Source organism: Crocuta crocuta, unplaced genomic scaffold (genome assembly GCF_008692635.1).
Source record: "Crocuta crocuta isolate KB4526 unplaced genomic scaffold, BGI_CrCroc_1.0 scaffold20, whole genome shotgun sequence".
In the NCBI taxonomy this organism is placed as follows: Eukaryota; Metazoa; Chordata; class Mammalia; order Carnivora; family Hyaenidae; genus Crocuta; species Crocuta crocuta.
This window is the reverse complement of record NW_027527932.1, coordinates 958,494-978,634: the sequence shown is the minus strand read 5'-3', so window position 1 is coordinate 978,634 and position 20,141 is coordinate 958,494. Positions and strand designations below refer to the sequence as shown.

Below are 20,141 nucleotides of genomic sequence, written 5' to 3'. Positions count from 1 at the left end.
GCACAAGTTGTCCTAGTTTGATCGATGCTTACTGAATCCTCTTCCCTCATCTATATAAAGAAAGTTAGTTGAATGGAAAACTGATCCAGTTTTCTGCACATTCAAAGAATAAGTGTATTGAAATTGTAATTTAGTTTGGATTATGTTATCAGATTCTCAGGAACACTATCGTATATAAACAGAAAAGATTACTCCATGTTGAAGTTACGACATAACAGGCTCTCATTGCATGAACCAGATTTTTGATGCTTTTTGTTTTGGTCTTGTTGTATGGTTCTCTACTTCTGGAGACTAAAAATGTATTACATGAAAATTTTTCACGTAAAGATATTGGTAGGAAGTAAATTTGTAAGTGGGAAGCTGGTGTCGATTTATTTTATAAGAAATGTATTATGATTAGGAACTTGTGCCCTTTATTTTTTTTTTTAATTTTTAAAAAAAATTTATTTTGAGATAGAAAGGGCAAGTGCATGAGTGGGGGAAGGTCAGAGAGGAAGAGAGAGAATCCCAAGCAGGCTCCATCCACGCTGTCAGTGCAGAGCCTGATGTGGCCTCTGTCTCACAAACCGTGAGATCATGACCTGAGCTGAAATCAAGAGTTGGACACTTAACTGACTGAGCCACCAGCCACTCCTTTTCCCTTAGTTTTAAAAGTAGTTTGCGTTGTGGAGATTTTCTCTAAGTTTCAAATGAATTTAAATGGAAATACATATGATTTATATCTCTAATTAAGAAATAGCTTAGATAAAATTTTTTTGGTTGTGATGAGCTTAAAGGGAAAAGTTTTTAAGGCTTATTTGTATCTACAGCTTATGTGAAGTATAATTATATAATAGGGCTCTATATAATTAGGTTATCTACAGTTGTATGTATAAAGAATTTCAAAGGGAATTTATGTGAAGCAGAATTCACTTACACTTGGCTTTATAAAAAAGTGCTCATGCTAACAAAATCACTGGATTAATCTTACGGGATTTGGGGTTAAATCTCCAGCTAATTAGGGGCGCCTGGGTGGCTTAGTCGGTTGAGCGTCCGACTTTCGCTTAGGTCATGGTCTCGCGGTTCGTGGGTTCGAGCCCCGCGTCGGGCTCTGTGCTGACTGCCAGCTCAGAGCCTGGAGCCTGTTTCAGAGTCTGTGACTCCCTCTCTCTCTGACCCTCCCCTGCTCGCGCTGTCTCTCTCTCTCTCTCTCTCCTAGAAATAAAACATTAAAAAAAAATTTTTTTTTAATTTCTAGCTAATTATTAGTGAACTAGAATCTTTTTTTAGTTAAACTGCTTTATGGTATAGTAAAGATTTGCTTCTAAATAATACTAGAGCATAAATTTACTATGTTAATTACTATAAAGAGAAAAGCCTATCTAAAATTTTTATTAGACCACAATGGTGGGATTAGAAAGAAAAGTACTCCTGTCTGCATGTATTTGCTTTAGAAATAAGTCTGTCTCCTGTAATTCAATCCAGCATCTGCAGTCATCATCATCATATTATCATTTCCATGTCACAAAATTTATGAGCAATTGTTTGAAAATTTGAAAAACAAGTAGTCATTTTAACCAGTTTTTAAATGTAGAAATGATCCCTCGTAAATTGCGGTTTCTATACCACCTCATCCAAGGAGCTTTCTTCAGTTTACTTCATTCATTTGACAACTTTGAGCTTCATTCCTGCCTTATTTTTTTCCTCACAACTACTCTTGAAATGTATCATAAAAATGAGTGTTTATATTGATTGTGTGTTTCCAAGTAAATTTATTCATTACTAAGAGTTAGGACTTCACGTTTCTTTAACATGGCGGTACATCCAATATCTGTGGTAGAGTTACGCACATTTTATTTCAGAACCATTTATTGACTGATAACCTTTGAAGTTCCAATAAGAGTGTTACTGTTTTCTTCCCCCATCCCAATAGCTACACTCTACCTCACAGAACATCAACCTGGGACCATCTGGAAATCCTCAGTAAGTTTAATTTGTTTCAAAAGTCCTCTAGCTGAATTCTAGGAAGACCTTTTTTTTTTCTGAATGTGCAGATATGCATCATTATATCAGTTTAACTAGAACCCTGTAAAATACAGTAACCATGGTTAGAGTGAATGTAGTACTGTCCTATGCTTACGTACTTTACGACTCTAGCTTTGAGTTGCTGTAACAGACTTCTGAGGATTTGATAAATCCACAAATTATTAATTTGGTTCTGCTGTTTTCCAATTGTCATTTTTTTGGGATTGGTATGTGTGTGAGATATTTTCAGGGGATCTTACGACCTGGGAGGTACTTGGAGGAGCTCTGACAGAAGTGTCCTTGCAGATCTAACACATTCTCACTGGTGCTCAGTGTTTACTGGTACAACCCTAATTGTCCGCCAGCTTGTTCCAGAGCAGTCATGATGGACATTAGCATATTAAAGCCTATTAAACCTGCTTGAACCGTTCCTCCCACAGTGCCATATTTGTTTGAGCAGGGGGAAAGCATTTTGAGGAATGGCAAATGTAGACTTCGTTTTGAGTGTCAACTCCAGCCGTTCACTAGAAGCGAATGCCTAGACTGCTGAATACAGAGGATCCCTGGGCCCCTTGGTGGTTCGGCTTGAGGAGCGCCCTGACAGATGGGCGGTACCCGCCACGGACACGGGGTGCAGCGTTGCTGTCCTTACTTGTAAAATTATTCCTCAGCTTCACTGGATTAACTCTGAAGTAGTCTGGCTTTTATCCTAAGACATTATGCTTCCCTCACCCTTTTCATCCTCTTAGAGAGTAAGGACGGATAAGAAATGGCCCAGGGATTGGGTCCTGGGAGACATCAGCATTGCAGAAAGGCCAGGGAGGAACCAGTAAAGGAGAAAAAAAAAGTTAGTGAAATAGGAGAAAAACCGGGAATGTGATGTCACAAAAACAGTTGAAGAAAGTGTGTCAAGGGGGGAGTAATTAACTCAGTGTTTCTGGTAAAGCAGGTGAGTGTTGAGAATTGACCACTGGGTTTGATAAACCTTTGGTGACCTTTGTGAGCTGGTTCAGAGGTGTGATGGGTACAAACCCTGATAAGAAGGAGTTCCAGAGAGAACTAGGGGAGAGGACAGTGGGAATAGACCATGAATTTAAACTTCTTACTTGGAGAGTTTTACTGCAAAGGAAAGCAGAGAAATGGAGTGGTAGCTGGAGGGGAGGTTGGTTTTGAGCATGCTTTTCTATCATCGTACACTGAGTTGTTCAGGCGGCACAGAAACAGCCTCGCTCTCAGATTGGGTTCGTCACCAACAGTTAACAGTGGTGCCTTGGGTATGGCCTCAGTTAGCCTATTCACCATGTTTGAAAATTTTGTGTGATTTTTTGCTGTTAGATTTGTTTAAAAAAATTATTTCAGTATTTCAACACATCACTAAAGAACAAAATAGTCCAAAGAGCAGATTCTTGAAGAAGAAAAACACCTGAGCTTAGTTAAGTATTTATCTCCCTAATCTTTACCTGTTACTATTTAACCTATGCCTGGTGTTACTCTCGTGTTCCAATTGGCCATTTATTTCAATAATAAATTAAAGGAAATATAAACCATAATTGGAGTCATTCTTTTCTCTCAAGTCCAGTTTAGGATTCAGACCGTGTAGAAGGAAACCATTTTCTGGCTGCTTAGCTCCACTTTCTGCTGCCATGTGCTTTTGTCTACCTACAGCCAATGTTGTTTTTACATGACACATTAATATAAACAAAACGACAAGATTAGTATTCCTTTTGATCTCTGTTCTCCTGGATTTTCTGCATTGCCGTCTAGGAGAATAAAAGGAGAATCTGTTATCTGCAATGTACGATAAGTGATACATGTGCAAAATCTGCATGTGTCAGAAGAATTGCCAAACTAGATAGTCCTTGGAATAAATTACTAATTTATGTAGTTACTCAGTTTCCTCGGTAACTACATTGGTGAGGTTTATGGGTAACAGAATTGGTTTAAAGGGAAGCTACATTGAGTTCAAACATTATATAGATATAGATAAATGCTTTTCTCCCAAAGAGACTATTATGGAAATCCTTCTTAAGCAGAACTTAACAAGGCGTAAAGAAAGTTATAAAATGTCTTATCAGAAAGTGGATATTACTACTATTCATTATGACCTATTTTATATTCAGGATGAGGTATACTGCCAGTGTGAAAGCCGGAGTCCTCATGCTAGAGTGTTTTGTGACCAGCATTTACTTATTAAAGAGTGAGGTACTAAGAAATGTTTAAAAGTTAACATCTTTACAATTTCTAAGAGGCTGATTGTTGTCATTGTTCATTTATTTCAGTGCTAAACCAACAGACTTTGATTTCTTAAAAGTTATTGGAAAAGGCAGCTTTGGCAAGGTAAGAGTTTTTATTTTTCCATTCACTAAATAACGACTTGAGGAATGCGTGTCTTACATGCCCCAGGCCCCGGTGCTTGTTGGTATGCAGGGTATGGGGTTGTGATGCTTTCCCTACCTTCACAGTACTTAGGAGATAACGTACCCACTCAAATTTTAACATAAAATTCATTTGTTCAACAAGTATTTGAGCACCCGTGATGTGCCAAGTACCATACTGGCTTCTGGTTAGATGATACTGAACAAAACTTAACAAAGTTACTACCTTTGTGATGCTTACAACCTAGTAGGAGAAGTAGCCAATTAAAAATACGCAGTCAGGGTGCCTGGGTGGCTGAGTCAGTTAAGTGTCCAGCTCTTGGTTTTGGCTCAAGTCACGATATCATGGTTGGGGAGTTCAAGCCCCGTATCAGGCTCTGTACTGACAGCATGGAGCCTGCCTGGGATTCTCATTCTCTCCCTCTCTCCCCACCTCTCCCGGCCCTTCCCCCACACTCTCTCTTTCTTTCTCAAAATAGGCTTTAAAAAACAGTCAAATAGGGGCACCTGGGTGGCTCAGTTGGCCACCCGAAGTCCCAACTTCGGCTTAGGTCATGATCTCACAGTCTGTGATTTGGAGCCCCGCGTCAGGCTCTGTGCTGACAGCTCAGGGCCTGGAGCCTGTTTCAGATTCTGTGTCTCCCTCTCTCTCTGCCCCTCCCCCGCTCGTGCTCTGTCACTCTCTCGCTCTCTCTAAAGTAAATGTTAAAAAAAAATGTTTTTAAAGTCAAATAATTAAAAGCAGTAATGGGACTGTTAAGTAAATGAAGAATAGAGTGAAGTGATAGAGGACAATAGGCAGTGGCGGGAAAATTCCTACTTAGATGGGTCAAGGATGGCTTTTAAAAAAGTTTTTAGTGTTTATTTTTGAAAGGGAGGGAGAGAAAGTGCACAAGGGAGTGGCGCACAGAGAGGGGGAGAGAGAGAATGTCAAGCAGACTCAGTGCTGACAGCACAGGGCTCAAACCCATGAACCATGAGATCATGACCTGAACTGAAATCAAGAGTCAAACACTTAACCAACTGAGCCACCCAGGCATCCCAAGGATGGCTTCTTTAAAGATACGCTATTTAAGCTGAAGCTGAAAGGCCAAAATGAGCAGCTATGAAAATAACCATAGGGGAAGGGGGGGGGGGGTGTGAACTCCTGCTCTTCCTCATACAGTGTCAGATGAATCCCGTAACTTGACTGTGTAGCCAAACCAAGGAAGGAGATCTACTTTAAGAAGCATCATAGATGGAGTTAACAGAATCATCAGATATATTTAAGTGCATTTTTGCATTACACTTCAATCTGTAGTGAAAATAAATATGCATGTGTTTAATTATAGTTTGCTACATTCCTAGCTTTCGGTATCTCTAGTTTGTTTTCTGCGTTCCCTAGATACCAGAAACTGTGACCATACAATTAAATCCATGTGTGTTTATTAATTCAGCACATATATTGACCACCCACACATGCTGGACATTGTGCTAGTACAGCAACAGAAAGTTAGGAAGGGATAGTGCACTCAAAATGCTCACTCACAGTCTGTTGGGATGTTAAAGATAAGCTGTCATTAAAAGCAATAAGCGTTATCTTTTGGAAACTTGATGTTTAGATCTGGAGTCTACCAGGAATTGGTTCTCGCATATAGTGTGCAGTTACAGGGTCACAGTTCATTTTTTCCCCTATTGATATCGAACTAGTCCCACACAATTTATTGAAAAGATTGTCCTATCCCCCCCTGCTCTACAGGGTAACCTTCATCATTTATCCAGTGTCCATCTATGCATGGATATGCTTCTAGATTTTATGTTTTATATTTCTCTTTTTGAGATTTTATATTTTGTTCTGTTAGTTTATGTAGTTTGATAGCCAACGAAACAAGTCCTCCCTTCTTGCTCTTTGCATATCTCTTTAATTAGCATGCCAGTTTCCACAAAATTCTGCTGGATTTTGATTGGAATTGCATTGAATCTGTAGATGAATTTGGGAACAGTTGTCATTTTTATTTTTTTTTAGTCTTCCAATCCATTAACCATGGATGTCCCTTTCTTAATTTAGATTATCTTTTACTTTTCTCAATAATGTTTTATAACGTCCTGTAGAGCTTTTACACATCTTTAATTAGATTTATTCCGATGTGTTTCATTTCTTAATGCTGTTGAAAACTGATGTTAATTATTAAAGCTGTATATATGCATTACCTACGTGACACATTGGTTCTGCTTCTAGCTGTATGTCCAGCAGAAATGCATACACAGATGCACTAAGAAAGGCATATGTCAGAATGTTCATGGTGTTGTTCTTCATAAGCAATCTAAACGTCTGTCATTTAGAGTGTGTTTAATTGTGTAATGCAGTTTTTCACAGAACTAGAACAAATAATCATAAAATTTGTGAGGAACCACAAAAGACCCCGAATAGCTAAAGCAGTTTTGAAAAACTGGAGATATCAACAATCCCAGATTTCAAGATATTCTACAAACCTATAGTCCTCAAAATAGTATGGTAGTGGTACAAAAATAGACCCATAGATCATTGGAACAGAATAGAGAGCCCAGAAATAAACCCACAATTATATGGTCAGTTAATGTTCAACAAAGGAGGCGGGGATATGCACCAGGAGAAAGACAGTGTTTTCAACAAATGGTGCTTGGAAAACTCCAGCAAAAAGAATGAAACTGGACCACGGTTCTCACACCATACACAAAAAGAAACTCAAAATGGATAAAGGTGCTAAATGTGAGACCTGAAACCATAAAAGTTCTAGAAGAGCGCACAGGCAGCAATTTGTCTGACATCAGCCAGAACAGTATTTTTCTAGATATGTCTCCTGAAGCAGGGAAAACAAAGGAAAAATAAACCATTGAGATCACATCAAAATAAAAAGTTTCTGCACAGCAAAGGAAATAATCAGCAAAACCAAAAGACAACCTGCGGAATGAGAGAAGATATTTGCAAATGAAATATTTGATACAGGGTTAATATCCAACATAGATAAGGAATTTGCAATTCAGCACCAAAAATCCAAATAGTCCAATTAAAAATCGGCAGAAGACATGAACAGACATTTCTCCAAAGAGGACACACAGGTGGCTAACAGACGCATGAAAAGATGCCCAACATCATCTATCATCAGGGAAATGCAAATCAAAACCACAATGAGATATCACCATACAGCTGTCAGAATAACTAAAATCAAAAACACAAGAAACAAGTGTTTGTGAGGATGTGGAGAAAAAGAGCCCTTGTGCACTGTTGGTAGGAACGCAGCCTGGTGCAGCCACTGGAAAATAGTATGGAGCTTCCTCAAGAAATTAAAAATAGCACTGCTGTGTGATCCAGTAATTCGACCACTGGGTATTTACCCAGAGAATTAAAAACACTAATTTGAAAAGCTACATGCGCCCCTCTGTTTAAAGTGGCGTTATTTTCAATAGCCAGATTATGGAAAGAAACAAAGTGTCCATCAGTAGATGAATGGGTAAAGATGTGGTTTATATATACAGTGGAATACTACTGAGCTATGAAAAAGAACGAAATCTTGCCATTTATAACAACATGGGGACATCTAGAGAGTGAAATAGGTCAGTCAGAGGGGCGCCTGGGTGGCTTAGTCGGTTAAGCGTCCGACTTTCGCTGAGGTCATGGTCTCGCGGTTCGTGGGTTCGAGCCCCGCGTCGGGCTCTGTGCTGACTGCCAGCTCAGAGCCTGGAGCCTGTTTCAGAGTCTGTGTCTCCCTCTCTCTCTGACCCTCCCCTGCTCACGCTGTCTCTCTCTCTCTCCTAGAAATAAAACATTTAAAAAAAAAAAAAAAAGATAGGTCAGTCAGAGACAGACAAATACCATGTGATTTCATTCATATATGATATTTAAGAAAGAAAACAAATGAACAAAGAAAACAGACAAACCAAGAAATAGACCCTTAACTGTAGAGAACAAAGTGATAGTTCCTAGAGGGGTGGTTACTGGGGCGATGGGTGAGATAGGTGAAGGGGATTAAGAATACACTTACCATTAAAAAAGTGCACTTATAGTGAGCACTGAGTAATATATAGAATTGTTGCTTTACGGTATTATACACCTAAAAGTAATAAAACACTGTATGTTAACTATATTGGAATTAAATTTTTAAAATTAAATAATGCATTATTCTGGACAATAAAAAACAAAAATTATGCTATATGACACAACATGAATGCGTATTACATTCTTGAGAGTGAAAGAAGTCAGAGACAACTTTATATGATTCTAATTACATAAAATTACCAAAAAAGGCAAAACTTAATCTGTGTTATTACGAACTTTGGTAGTTGAGGAAGACAGCAATAAGTAGTTTCTGAAATAGGGGGAAAGGTTAGGCTTCAAGCTACTGATTGTTTTTATTTTTATTTCTTTTTAAAATTTTTATTTAAATTTCAGTTAACATTCAGTGTAATAATCAGTTTCAGATGTACAATTTATGATTCAGTATTTATATACAACATCTGGTGCTCATCACAAGTGCATTCCTTAATCCGTATCACACATTTAACCCACCCCCCACCCACCTCCCCTCTGATAACCGTCAGTGTCTTCTCTATAGTTAAGAATGTGTTTCTTGGTTTGCCTCTCCCTTTTTTTGCCCTATGATTGTTTATTTTGTTTCTTAAATTCCACATATGAATGAACTCATATGGTATTTGTCTATCTCTGACTTATTCACTCAGCATAAATGTTCTAGCTCCATTCATGTCATTGCAAATGGCAAGGTTTCATTCTTTTTTTTATGGCTGAATAATATTCTGTTGTGTATATATATCATGTCTTCTTTATCCATTCTGTCAATGGACATTTGGGCTTTTTCTATAATTTGGGTATCTTACATAATGCTGCTATAAACATCAGGGTGCATGTATCCCTTCAAATTAATAGTTTTGTATTTTTTGGGTAAATACAAAAATTGACACATTTATCAATGGAATAGAATAGAAAACCCAGAAATGAACCCACAACTATATGATAATGTTTTCTTTTTTGACCTGGATAGTGGTTACACAGTGTGACTTTATTTTGTAGTAATTTACTGAGCTGTAATGATTTGTGAGTTATTTTATATGTATATTATGTTTAATAAAAATTAAAAGTCTTATAAAATGGATAGAAACCAATAAAGTATAATAAATAAAGGCAAAATAACAAAAAGAAGGAAAAGTAAACAAATGCAAATCCGCAGTGTGTCTGAAAAGTAGAAAAAAATATATGATAAACTAAAATAAATAATGGCGACTAAAATTTATTACAAACTCTTCTCCACTGAGTGGTCTTGGTTCCATTTTCCTTTTTTTGTTTGTTTCTTAACTGTCCTCCAAATCTACCAGTCTATTGAAAAAATACTCTTTTAAGGGAATCAGTACCCCTCCTTGTCACATTTGAAATATTTTCTTGTGATGTACTTGAAGACGAACCAATCAAAATAGGGAAGGAAAGGTCAGGGAGGTGGGAGATGTTGAGAAAAGGAAAAATGTAAGAAGGAAAGATGTTCAGAGAGTCAAATATTGTAGCAAACAAAAGAATGGAAGATGGGAGAAATGCCAGCAGTTGAACACAGGACATTTTTACCTTGAAGATGTTTGACGCTGCCTTGATTAACATTTTTTTAAATCAATAAGCTGTATTTTTAGAACAGTTTAGATTTACTGAAAAATTGAATTAAGAGAAAACACAGAAAGTTCAGAAAATTCCCAAACCATCCTCCACTCCCCATAGTTTCCCTATTATTAATACCTTACATTAGCATGGTACATTTGTTCCAAATTGTGAGGCAATGTTGATGCATATTATTAACTAACATCCATTGTTCTTATAGATTTCCTTGCTTTTCACCTAATGGCCCATTTTCGTTCCAGGATCTCATCCGCAACACCACGTTACATTAGGTTGTCATGTCTCCTTAAGCTTCTCTTAGCTGTGACTGTTTCTCAGACTTTCCTTGGTTTGAGGACCTTGATGGTTTTCAGAAGTCCTAGTTAGGTATATTGTAAGGTTGGAATTTGATACTTTTCTCATGATTAGTCTGGGGTTATAAGCGTTAGTGAGGTTGACCCCACAGGGACTGGAATATAAGGTCCAGCAGCGTCCTTACTTGCTTTGTCAGATAAGCTTTGGAACATACCCCATTTAATAGTTACACAGCTTGCTGAACATCTTGAATCCCTTAAAATTATTTTAAAGGCCCTAAGTCTGTTACTTTTTTTTCTGGAGTAAGAGTCTCTAAGTTTCTTCACATCTTCGAAAGTGCATGCAACCCACCCAGTAAAGTAGCGTATAGAAACTCAGCCATACTTGGTGCTTCTTCCTCCGAATGCTTCTGAATTTGAGAGAAACCTAAATGTTAAAACAGAAAGGCACTCTGATCACATAGCAACCATTTCCTTCTTTTTTTTTTGTTTTTTAATATATCCATGAAGTTTATACCCTCAATATTTTCACTTTTTAGGACGCAGGGCTGATGCATACACGTGTGTACGTGCACACACACTCTTGAGGATCTCAAGCTGTTTAGTTTTGGGGACTTAAATTTCATAAAAATCTTGACCATCGGCACATTAAGTGACAAAGAAATGGTACCTGGCTATTCAAGTGATTAATATTTTTAATATGAGAAGTGAAACAAATAAATTCAGTAGTTTTCGGTTTTCAAAACTAAAACATTATATAATGTAGGTCCCTTGTAGATTTTCTTTGTACGTAATTTATGAATTTATTGACAAGTGAATTATTTCTATCTAAATACTGAAATTTCTAATAGTATGCACAATCTTTAACTACAACAGGTTCTCCTTGCAAAACGGAAACTGGATGGAAAATTTTATGCTGTCAAAGTGTTACAGAAAAAAATAGTTCTCAACAGAAAAGAGGTAAAATAAAATAGCATTATTTCTCTTAAATCCATTTCCTCAAATAACAAGTGTTTTCTGGCATATAATGCAAGTTGATCCTTTACTTTTTTTTTTTTTTTCCAACAGCAAAAACATATTATGGCTGAACGTAATGTGCTTTTGAAAAATGTGAAACATCCGTTTTTGGTTGGATTACATTATTCTTTCCAAACAACTGAAAAGCTTTATTTTGTTCTGGATTTTGTTAATGGAGGGGAGGTGAGTTGTATAGTTAGTTTTCTTTTCTTTTTTTAAAGTTTTTATTTATTCAGGTAATGTTTACACCCAGTGTGGCTTTCTCTTCTGGCCCAGCCAGCCAGGCACCCCTATGATTCGTTTTCTTGGGTTGGTGATGCTTAGAAAAAAGTAGGATGAGGTCACAGCTTTCTTCACTTACCAGGTTTCGGAAGGACAGGCCAGCGTTAGCAGCTGTTATAGTCGGGATTCTGGCTCATAGGCACAAAGCAAGGCAATGGAGAATTGTAAACAGAGCTTCTTTCTTCAACCCCTTATGGGGTAGGTGGGAAGATTCATTGATTCATTAAAGAACCTTGGTGTGAAGCTACAGACTTCACAGATACTATAGCAAGAATCATATACTGAAACATGATTTGCATTTAGATAATTATTGTCTCCACAGTTGTATTTTGAAGATTACTCTAGCCTGTCATTTTCTAAAACGTGCAAACTATAATCAGCTGAGGTGATCCTCTAATAAAGAGTTCTGTGGTGAAGTCAGTGGAAAACGCTTCGTGTTCTGGCCCATTGGCAATTAACAATATGTTTCTTGGTGACTCACAATATGTTTCAACCTGTTAAAGATTTTGAGTTCTGCCTAAAAGAAAGCAAAGATTTCTTTGAAAATATTTTCTTACCATGTAGTCCATTTTTGTTTGAACCAAATCTATCAATAATATCCCCAAAACTCTGCATCAGAGGGATATTGAAACACTGGAAATGCTACTATCATGATGAGAATTACAGTAATAGCTAACATCAATCAAGTGTATGTACTAATGTGCCCAGCATTCTGGCTCTTTGTAGGTATTATTTTATCTTCACAACAATCCTGTTATATAAGATAAAGAAACTGAGGCACAGAGAAGATAGGTAACTTGCTCAGGTCATGTGGTTAGTAAGTATTAGAGCCAGGAATTACACTCAGGCAGTGTGATTCCAGGATTTAGGCAGCGGACCACCCCCTGTTCCTCTGTTTCTCAGCCCCCACACCTTTCTAATTTGATCTCTGACCTGTGAATGTCTCTAAAAATTATTCTGGTAGACAGTGTCATACCTTTACAAAGGGATCTTTCATCCTCTAGTCCCAGAGCAGAAAGAGAGGAAAATAATTATTTCAGCCTTAGGATAGTACACTTAGCTATAGAATAAAGGAATTAGAAGGAAGACTACTGTCTATTCTGCAAAGCTGAAAGATGATCAGACATACCTAGATCATTTTGGGTTTTGTTTTTTGGGTTGTTGTTGTTTTCTTTTTTTTTAAAGATTTTTTTAAGTAATCTGTACACCCAACATGGGCTTGAACTCACAACCCCAAGATCAAGCATCACACACTCTACTGACTGAGCCAGCCAGGTGCCCTATCCCTGGATCATCTGGGGGGGGGAAGATCATAAAAGAATCATTACTCAACCCCCTACATCCACGACAGAAGTGCCATATGCCTCCTCAGTGTAGAAGCAAGACTATGAAAGTCGAAGATTTGAAGGTTTCCTGTTGTTACTGCTAGTGTTGTCCCCTGATTCTCATACTTAACATTTTAACCTAGATGTGTGATACTCACTTTTGCTTGCTACTTCACATCTGTTTTGGAGCCAGGTAGAGTATAAAGAAGTAAGTTTTATGACATTAGGGATACAAACAAGCCTTCCTGAGCCTCAGCTTCCTCGTTAATTTTCTATCTCAAAATAGTTGGGTGGGTTAAATAATACAAGTGTATAAAGTCCTTAGCATACTGCCTTTGATTTAGTAAATAGTCAGTGTTAGCTATCATTAGTGAATGGTTAGTTTTTCATTTTAGGTAATTTTAATTACTGTTATATTAGGTGTGATCAATAAATAGAATATTGTAATAGTATAAGCCACAGCTAACAAAGGCAGCAGTAGGACTAAATAGGAGGGAGTATTCCATAAATAATTAAGAGATAAAAACAGAAGAATGTATTAATTAGTTAGATATAGAAGCTACGGGTAAAGGAGCAGTCCAGGTAAGTCCCGGGCCAGCCTCCACATATCTCCTCTGTCAGGATCTGTTATAACTGATCTTCACCGTAACCTTTCAGAAGAGGTTAAGAAAAATTGGGAGACAATTTTTATTAAGTCAGAGAAGGAGAAGTAGAACTAATTAATTGCACACAAAAGGAGAAGATTTGAATCCGAGTCTGATCAGCTTTAAAACCTGACTCTTCTGACTGTTTGTACCCTGTGCCTTGCGTGGCTTGGAGAGCTGGATGCAAAGTGAGGTCGTGAAAGGGGTCGAATCCTGCAGCAGCAGTGAGTTGGTGAAAGAGGACGAGGGACTCTGTTCTAGACAAGTTCGAGCCTGTTGGCTTGTGAAATACTCAAGAAAGAACAGCAGGCGGCAGGTGTTTGTCGGGGAAGCTCTACGCAGAGGTGTCGGTGGGGTATGGCCACGTGCAAGACCTCAGCAGAGAGGGTGGTAGTTAGATTCACGGGGTGGATTAGGTCACCTGGGCAGGATAACTGCAGAGCACTGAGGGTGAAACCCTCGTGACCCCTGCAGAGTAAGGGCCGGAAAGGAGCAGACACGGAACCCTCCAAGGAAGAAGACCTAAGGCAAGATCAGTATTTTAAAAGCCAGGGAACTTAGAGGAAGGACCTAGGGCAAATTTCACCCAGGCAGGTAACCTAATCAGCAAATTCAGATTGTAAGTAAGGAACCAGAATTCAGAAGTAAGTGTAAGAACAGCTGCAGAGTCCAGCTGCTGCTCAGTTCCCACCGTTTGCTCCCACATTGGAATTTAGGCTTAAATGTCGCAGTTTCCTTTTTTCCCCCATAAGAAACCAAAACTATGAGTTTTTATCCCAAAATAATTTCTCCGTTTTTAAATGTTACCAGTTAATTGAGATTTTTCTAAAAACAGTAGTTGGCTCAAACAGATGAGATCTGTGGGTTATATTTGGTCTAGCAGCCACTTGTTTTCAGTCTGAATAGGGTTTGAATTTTTTTTTTTTTCCATATGAAAGCACAGCCAAGAAAGGTCTGGTGAGATAATCACAAAGCTGTGGTCTTTGTTGATCATCTTTTCCAGAGTGAGAAGGACACTGCCGCATTGAGGACTGAGGAGTAAATGAGGGATGAGCAAGTTAGCGAGAGTAACTCGATGCGTGGGTCAAGAGAGAATAATCGCAAGGTGTGGAACACAGATGGGGAGAGTCAAGGTTCTGGGCTTTGGCACATTTTTATCTCATGTTCAGAATAACAGAAATCATATTTTTGTATTTTAGNCCCCCCCCCCCCCCATTTTACAGCTGTTTTTCCACTTACAGAGAGAACGGTCCTTTCCTGAACATAGAGCTAGGTTTTATGCTGCTGAAATTGCCAGTGCATTGGGTTACTTGCACTCCATCAAAATCGTGTACAGGTGAATTTTAATAATTTCTTGTAAAAATGTCATTTTATTACTTTATTTGAGTCAATATTCAGCTTTGCTTTTCTTTCCTTTCAATTCAATAGAGACTTGAAACCAGAAAATATTCTTCTGGATTCAGTAGTAAGTATTTTTAAAAATCTACTAATTCTCAATTTTGTCATTTATGCTTAGTGGGAAAAAATCAATCTCAAAGGCTCCGCACTGCATGAGTCCATTTACATAACGTTCTCAGAATGACAAAAGTATAGAGATGGAAAACAGATTAATGGTTGTAAGGTGACCGGGACAGAGGGGAAAGCAGAGTGAAAAGATGAAGGGGTGGCCTGAGTGAGTTCTTTTGTTCCTTTGGGATGACGGACAGTTCTCTCTCTTGATTGTGGTGATAGTTCCACAAATCTGCACTTCTCTATTGCATAGAGCCGCACACATACACCCAAATGCACCTAAAAAAAGTGAAAACTAGTAAAGTTGGTAGTCTGGTTAACAGTATTCTACCAATGTCCCTTTCCTGGTTTTGATATTTTACTGTAGTTATTTAAGAGACCAGTATTGGGGAAGCTGGGTGAAGGGCACACAAAACTCTGTTTAATAGTTTTGCAGTTTCCTGTGGGTCCTCAATTATTTTAAAGTGAAATGGTTTTAAACCTTGTGAGTTCATGCTGCTGCACTGTTTTATCTTACTGCCCTGTATTTTCAGGGACATGTTGTCTTAACGGATTTTGGGCTTTGTAAAGAAGGAATTGCTATTTCTGATACGACAGCAACGTTCTGTGGGACACCAGAGGTAAGGAGTGTGTCTCATTTGTCATTTATATAATCCTGTGTAAAATGCAAAAATGAATCACAAATTGCATGTATAATATTTGAAATAAGAAAAGTAGAAAATTTTCTGCTTTCTACTGAAGTAGAATTTCAGCTTCTAGCCACTTGGAACTATGTGATAATCACCCCTTGAGAACATTTAGAGTTTACTGATAGTATTTTTAATTGTGATTGTGAGCTCTCACAGATAACCCAACAAAGATATACATTATACTTACAGTGTTAAAAGTTCACCATATCCTTTATTTTTAAAAAAATCACAAATCAGCAGTGAAAAGGTCATAAAATTATGGTAATGTTTACACTATTCTAAATGTAATAATAGCCATTGAATTATACTAAGTGTTCATTTAACAGAAGAAAGTAAAGTAGTGGATATGGAGGGAAAAAATGGCAAATCCGAATTAATCAAAACATCTCATTCTCTAACCATGTTAGCTAGCAGAGAAATGTATCCTACTATTTTAGACAATACTAATAATCCTTACAAGTTATGTAAAAGCTTTGTTATTCTCACTACACACACACACACATACAAGTACATTTAGCCTATTTTAAACTATTCTAATTTTAATGTGTTTATGGTGATCTTAGATGCCAGGTAGTATTTCATCTTTATCATAGAGTAATTGCGAATATCATATTGCTATGTGTGATAAAGTGGCTCACATGAAACTTAATCAGGATCAGAAAAAATTTTTTTAATTAAAAGTGAAAGTACTTAGAAATTTTTTTTTCTTTTTTCCTTTAACCCTAGCTCTGTGTATATTTGTAATCATTCTGATTTGGTTTGTGTATGAAGAAACATTTTTTTGTGTGTGAATGTATGTTGATTTCATAGTTAACAAAATCTTTAAGTCCTGTAATTTTTAGAAAGGAAATACAAATTTCATGGTCATCTACATCTAAATGTAGTCAGAAATTACTAAACCCTTTTTGTATATTTTGCCATTTCTTTGGATCACATTTTAAAAAAAAAGCTTAACTCCTTATTTCATATGGGAAGAGAAAATATATATCTTGGAATCTAGAATTCAAATTCACCATTTTATACGTGTGAAACTGTGATGAGTTTAAATGTTTTGCAAATTAAAATGTGCCTAGCCATCCAATAACTTAACACAACTTTTCTGAATAATTATATTAGAGAATTGCTATTGTAATTCTCTAGTAAAAATTAGAGAATTCTTTTTTCTTTAACTGAAGGGAAAATACATTCTAATTGCTACATTAAAAATTCTTGTTTAAAGAGAAACAATTACGAGTAATGACTAGAGGAATTTCTAACATAAATTTCTTGTGAAAGACTCCCCCCTCCCCTCCAGCCCAATACCTAGTTTACATAGTATTATAGATTTCTACCTTTGTTCTCATCTTCTCTTTACTTTAATTGCATTACAGTTTGGGGGGATAAGTGCTTGAGTATATGTATTTTGAAAAATGTCCCAGATGATTCTGAAGAGTATTATCACCTTAGAACCACTCCTATAGGATGAGAATACCTAACCAATTAAAAATCTAGATAATAGGTTTTTAGTGTCATAGTAACATCTAAAATTTTTTAAATTTCTTAATTATTCCTAAATTTTATCATGAGTTGTTTATGGAGTTGCTCTAATATTTAATGTTTTCCATAGTACCTTGCTCCTGAAGTAATCAGAAAACAGCCCTATGACAATACTGTAGATTGGTGGTGCCTTGGTGCTGTTCTCTATGAAATGCTGTATGGATTGGTATGTATTTCTGCTCTTTCATTATTATTCCAATATATTTAAATCTTTGAGTGTTGACCCTCTTTTTTAATAATCTGGAGGACTCTTAGTAAACACTAATAGAGCAGTAGTAAGCTGGTTAAATGAGCCCAAAATCACATTAGGGCTATGTAAACACACACACACACACACACACACACACACACACACACACACACACACACACACACAAAGCCTTTTCCTTTGTTACTGGTCTTTTAATGTAATTTCTTCTGTCATAATAATCACTACTTATACTAATCAGGTCTTCTCATCCCACTTGGATTTTTTAGAAATAGACACTAGTTAAAATTATTTAATTTTAATTTAATAAAAAATATTATCCACTTTCATTCAATTTACCCCAGTCATCATTCCACCCAATTTCAAAGAGATGGAAAGAAAAATGTTTTTGTATTTATCAGAAGATAATATCTTTTGGGTTTTGCCTTATATTTTATTTTTATAGGATATAATACACTGGTGCTCCACTTTTTCCACCATTGGGAACTTTCTATTGCCTTTACTGTAAACACCATGTCAAGATTTTTTTAAAAAAGGGGGTGTTTGCTATGGAAATCAATTGCCCCAGTTTTTAATTAAAGACACATAGGCCAACCAGAGCTTCTAATTAACATGTGTAAAGTTGTACTAAATTAATATCATTCCAAACAAGAGCGAACAGTTTAGGCAATCAGTTTACATTTTCTTCTAGAAACAACACATGTTTTTCTTTATGCTTTTTGAGATATTTAGATTCTAGAGTCTTTCTGTGATACCCCTGAGTGCCCAGCAACCTCATGCTGGGAACCATGCACTCATCTCCTATGCTGCTGCCCACACAGAGCTAAATACTAACATCAGCTGAGACCTGAACTGGGGCTTGGTTTTGTTTGTTTGTTTCGCTTGTTTTGTGTGGGCTTTCCCCCCCCGAAGCTCTCCGTGAAATCTAACACGTGAGGTACATGTTAGAGCATTTGTCTCATGTTGCTAACTTTGAATGTTAGAGTCCTATGACAACCAACACTGTCTTTGCACTTGCTTATTAAAAAATTTAATTTTCTGATCATGCTGCTGACTTGGAATACCTCATATGCCTTACTTTAAGTTCTGGATATTTGCCATCCTGATATGTCTGAATCGAGGACTATGAAAGTAAAATTTTATCATTGAACATAAAATGCAATTGATTCAAAAGGGAACATTTGAAACATATTACATTAATGAGACTTTATTAACTATTTAAAAATGAAGTTCGAAGGTGACTCGGTTAAGCATCTAATTCTTGATTTTGGGTCAGGTTATGATCTTACGGTCATGAGATTAAGCCCTGTGTGGAGCTCCGTGCTGAGTGTGGAGCCTGCTTGGGGTTCTCTCTCTCTCTCTGCCCCTCCCCAGCTCACTTGCATGCTCTAGCTTGCTCACTCTCTCTCTCAAAATCTTTAAAAAGAATTTTTAAATAGAAAAGTGAAAAAATGAATTTCAGTTTTAAAAAGTAAAAAAATGTTACCAGGTGCCTGGGTGGCTCAGTTGGTTGAGCATCCGACTTCTGCTCAGGTCATGATCTCACAACTTGTGGGTTTGAGCCCCGCTTCAGGCTCTGTGCTGACAGCTCAGAGCCCTGGAGCCGCTTCAGATTCTGTGTCTCCCTCTCTCTCTCTGCCCCTCCCCTGCTGCTGCTCTCTCTCTCTCTCTCTCTCTCTCGCTTGCTCTCTCTCTCTCTCTCAAAAATAAATAAACCTTTAAAAAATGTAAAAAGTAAAAACATTTTTATTTCCTATAAGAAAGCAACAAACCTATAACTCCCTTAACTTTAGAAATTATTTTTAGGGGCACCTGGGTGGCTCAGTCGGTTAAGCATCCGACTTCAGCTCAGGTCGTGATACCGCAGTTCGTGAGTTCAAGCCTTGTGTCGGGCTCTGTGCCTCCCTCTGTTTCTGCCTCTCTCCTGCACTCTCTCTCTCTTTCTCTCTCTGTCAAAAATAAATAAACTAAAAAAATTTTTTTTAATTATTTTCAGTTTAAAACTTAACGATTAACCGGCTAGTCCTCATGTTGCAGCTGTGTAGGTCTTTCGGCTGTCGCGGTAGAGCTGCAAGTCTGCAGAGCGCACCCATGACATGCCGTTGGCTCACGTCTGTCGGAAGGAGCGCGATCTTTAGGTCGTCTCTCTACTAGCAGCCTTTGTTTTAATTAGTTTATTTTCACGTCTCAAGAAATTATTTAATGTTTGATCTGTGTTGAATCTCTGTTTGCAAGAATTCTGTCATTGTGCTTCTGATGAGATTGCTGGTTTTCTCTCAAACAGATACTTTTACACAGTTTACACCTGTCTGCATGGTGTTCTTAAACACTCAGTGAGCACGTTGCTCTACATGATGCTGGCTCTAAAACATTTTTTAATGTTTATATATTTTTGAGAGACAGAGAGAGACCAAACGTGAGCAGGAGAGGAACAGAGACAGAGGGAGACACAGAATCCGAAGCAGGCTCCAGGCTCTGAGCTGTCAGCACAGAGCCCAGTGCGGGACTAGCTCGTGAACCATGAGATCATGACCTGAGTTGAAGTCAGATGCTCAACCGACTCTTGATTTCGGCTCAGGTCATGAACAAGCCCCACATCTGGTGCAGTGCAGAGCCTGCTTGGGATT

General features: G+C 37.5%; 1 protein-coding gene across 6 annotated transcripts in view; it reads left to right on the top strand.

The window, feature by feature from the left end:
• Positions 1-20,141, top strand: part of SGK3 (serum/glucocorticoid regulated kinase family member 3) — a 119,261-nt gene that overhangs the window by 88,531 nt on the left and 10,589 nt on the right. For 5 of the 6 annotated variants that reach the window (XM_077751791.1, XM_077751788.1, XM_077751785.1 and 2 more), the window contains 8 exons: positions 1,913-1,962; positions 4,284-4,341; positions 11,181-11,264; positions 11,373-11,504; positions 14,796-14,908; positions 15,001-15,037; positions 15,615-15,701; positions 17,377-17,472. In XM_077751791.1, the coding sequence (XP_077607917.1) occupies positions 1,913-1,962; positions 4,284-4,341; positions 11,181-11,264; positions 11,373-11,504; positions 14,796-14,908; positions 15,001-15,037; positions 15,615-15,701; positions 17,377-17,472 (657 nt within the window). The remainder of the gene's footprint in view (positions 1-1,912; positions 1,963-4,283; positions 4,342-11,180; positions 11,265-11,372; positions 11,505-14,795; positions 14,909-15,000; positions 15,038-15,614; positions 15,702-17,376; positions 17,473-20,141) is intronic. The other variant, XM_077751790.1, reaches the window with a different exon arrangement.